Source organism: Octopus bimaculoides, chromosome 3 (genome assembly GCF_001194135.2).
Source record: "Octopus bimaculoides isolate UCB-OBI-ISO-001 chromosome 3, ASM119413v2, whole genome shotgun sequence".
In the NCBI taxonomy this organism is placed as follows: domain Eukaryota; kingdom Metazoa; phylum Mollusca; class Cephalopoda; order Octopoda; family Octopodidae; genus Octopus; species Octopus bimaculoides.
Genome location: NC_068983.1, coordinates 86,541,382 through 86,544,726, shown reverse-complemented (window position 1 = coordinate 86,544,726; position 3,345 = coordinate 86,541,382). Strand labels below are relative to the sequence as shown.

General features: G+C 32.8%; 1 protein-coding gene and 1 long non-coding RNA gene across 2 annotated transcripts in view; one reads left to right on the top strand and one right to left on the bottom strand.

Moving 5' to 3' along the window:
- The window catches only part of LOC128247311 (uncharacterized), a 58,970-nt gene that overhangs the window by 13,293 nt on the left and 42,332 nt on the right, over positions 1-3,345 (bottom strand). The gene's annotated exons all lie outside the window — the stretch shown is intronic.
- Positions 396-3,345, top strand: part of LOC106867491 (motor neuron and pancreas homeobox 1-like) — a 197,928-nt gene continuing 194,978 nt past the window's right edge. Inside the window, exon 1 of the mRNA XM_052966265.1 lies at positions 396-2,242. Within this exon, the coding sequence (XP_052822225.1) occupies positions 1,582-2,242 (661 nt within the window). The 5' untranslated portion in view covers positions 396-1,581. The remainder of the gene's footprint in view (positions 2,243-3,345) is intronic.

Here is a 3,345-nt window from a genome sequence, read left to right as displayed (position 1 = left end):
TATATATATATATATATGAGTATAAAATAAAAATATAGACAAATGACAAAAAATACTCAATAAAAAATTATACAAGAGGAAAAGAAGGAAGAGAACGAAGGGCGAAAGAAAAGGTGGGAGGAGGAGAAAGAAAGAGGTAGAAGCGATATAAACAAATTGACGCTACATAAGGAAGGTGTTGAGAGAGAGAGAGTGGGAGAGAGAGAGAGAGAGAAAAAGAGGGAGGGTGGAAAGAAGTAGAAGAGAGAGGAGGAGGGGAAAATAGTAGGAGTGAAAACAAGAGGAAAGGAGGAGGAGGAGGCAGGAAAAAAGCGATTATGCATTTATAATATCCGTTTGTTTTCTTAGAGCAGTGACAGAGAGAATGAGAGAGAGAGAGAGAGGGGGAGGGTAGATAGAGCGCGCGTGTGTGTGAGAGAGAGGGAAAGAGAGATAGTGTGTGGTGGGGGGAAGAGGACAGTTGTTTCCTCCTCATTTGTGAATGATATTCTGTGAAAGCAAGTCATCTATGATGAGAGGTTAATAAGGCTTTAGTTTGATTGAAGTGAACGTTTGTTTTTTTATTCAGTCAGTCTCAAGTTACCTGTCGGAAAGTATATTTTGGGGAAGAGAAAGAGAGAGAGAGAGACGGAGAGAGACAAACGGAAATAGAGTGAGAGTGAAAGAGATCGGATTCTATTTATTGTGTTGTTTATTAATCTTTAAACTCTTTGTATTTTCTCATTAGAATTTCTAAACCTTATCAATTCATACGTTCGGATTTCAAATTAATCACCATCATTATTGTAAATATCATTATTATTATTATTACTATTATAATTATTGTTTTGTTGTTATTGTTATATTATTATTATTATTATTATTATTATTATTATTATTATTATTATTATTATTATTATTATTATTATAGAATCATGTTCTTTCATTAGATTTCTTTTTGCAAATTTTAGAATTTAATATCTGAATTTTCGAAAAATATTATTTAGTGAACCTTATCAAAAATTTAAGTTTAAAATCAATATTGATAATTTTCTATTGAAATTTTATTGAAAATTTACTATTGATATTTTTCTCTGAGAGAGAGAGAGAGAGAGAGAGAGAGAGAGAGTAAGAGAGGAAGAAAGAAAAAGTGTATATATATATGTATATATATATGATGCATAAGTTTATGTGATGATCTATTTTAAAAAAATATATATGACTTTATAGTTCTATGTTTATAATTATATACACATAAACAAAGATATTTGTGTCATATATATACATATATATATATAAATACACGCACACACATACATATATAATTATTAATGACATGCACGTATATGTATATACGTGTATGTGAAAAATGTTTATGCACATGTATGAATAGTTGACAGTTTCAACATTCTTGGGAGTTTATGATCGTGTGTGTTGTGTACGTGTCTGTTTGGGTGGGTGGGTGTGTATGAAAATTATCTATATAATATATATTATATCTTATATTTGTATTTATATATATATATATATTTATGTTCATCTGTGTATGTATATGGTCTTGTTGATAACAAACCCATTTGGATTTCGCACTTAATTTCAAACATGGAGTCGGCTAAATCATTTAGCATAGACGCTCTGTTGGCAAAAGAACCCCAAACGAAAATCTCACTGTATTCTGCTGGGAACAAAATGTTAAACAGCATGAACAACGGCCACAACCATCATCTCCACAACAGCAACAATTTCAACGGTGGAAACAGCAACAACAATAACAACAACAGTAACAACAGCAGCAACAACAGCAGTAGCAACAATAACAACAACATTCACAATCATAACAGTATTTTACTGAAGAGCAACATCAACAATGCAGGTAGCATATCAAGGGGCAGTTCACCGCGACCCCCTTCAACGGACTCAAGTGCGTCTCGGCTGTCCCCGGCTGTAAGCCCCGATACAAGTGTGTCACCTCCAATTACAATGAGTTTTGTCCCCAAACCCGGATTGTTAAACTTGCAACATGCAGCAGGTGTTTTTCAAACACATCTCCCTCTTACTGGACTGTTCCACGGTGGTCAGCAACTATTGGCAGCCGCTTATAATGGACATTCGGGTGCTGGCCACCCAGGTCTACCTTTCTTGCCCGGGAGTGCATTTCACAGCCCTACCGAACAAGCTTTTAAACTTGCACAAATGCAAGGGGTTTCGTACGACTGGCTTTCAAGGAATGGAATGTTTATGCCACGACTGGTCGACTACACAGGTAAGACATGTTGCTCTGTCTGTCTGTCTGTTTGTCTCTCGCTCTCTCTCTCTCTCACACATTATCTATCTATCTATCTATCTATCTATCTATCTATCTATCTATCTATCTATCTATCTATCTGTCTATCTATCTATTTATTTGTCTGTCTACATGTACATGTTTTATGCATTAGACAAAGGTAATATTTCGTTATATGTACACGCACAGGCATCTGTATATATAGGATACATGATGACAAACACAACACACGTGTAATATATGCGTACATGTGAATATATGAAAGCCTGTTACTTGCATGAAAGTTTCATTTTGAAGTCACTGACAAAGAAATTATAATAAGTGTTAAAACCCGCTATTTGCTTCATTCATTCATTTAATTTTCTATGCTTATATATTAATAATGTATATATATGTTTATGTATGTATATATTTATATATGTATGTATGTATGTATGTATGTATGTATGTATGCATGTATGAGGCTAAGTTTGTTACTTTTCATTTACAGAGACGATAACAGTGTAAAATGCTTTTCACTCTTTATATTGCACAAGTATACTACAAAACACATATATTATTGAATAGTTTAGTAAAACAGGTATACTATAGTGATATAAACATACACACTTGCACATTTACACATGCTCTCTCTCTCTCTCTCTCTCTCTCTCTCTCTCTCTCTCACACACACACACACACACACATACACATTCAGGCATATACAATACTTTCGAAGTACATTATAGAAATTTATATAGTACACTCATGCATGTACAAAGGTAATGTAGATATATGCATAAACGTATAAATGGAAATATATAAATGTATAAATGTGCATATATTTATTAATCTTGCAAAAGAATCATAAACATGTTCTCTACAAAATGTATTGTGTAACCGTTCTGTCTAAAGTAAAACTGTTTTATTATAACTCGATATAACAACAAACATACACATATATATGGTGTGTACATAAGTATAACCTACAACAATAGGTGCAAGCGCTAATATTTATAAAACATGTGACATATCAATAAAAATCTGTAAATGTATAACCATCCAGATATCTGAGTACCTTATTATTTTTTCTAATATATATA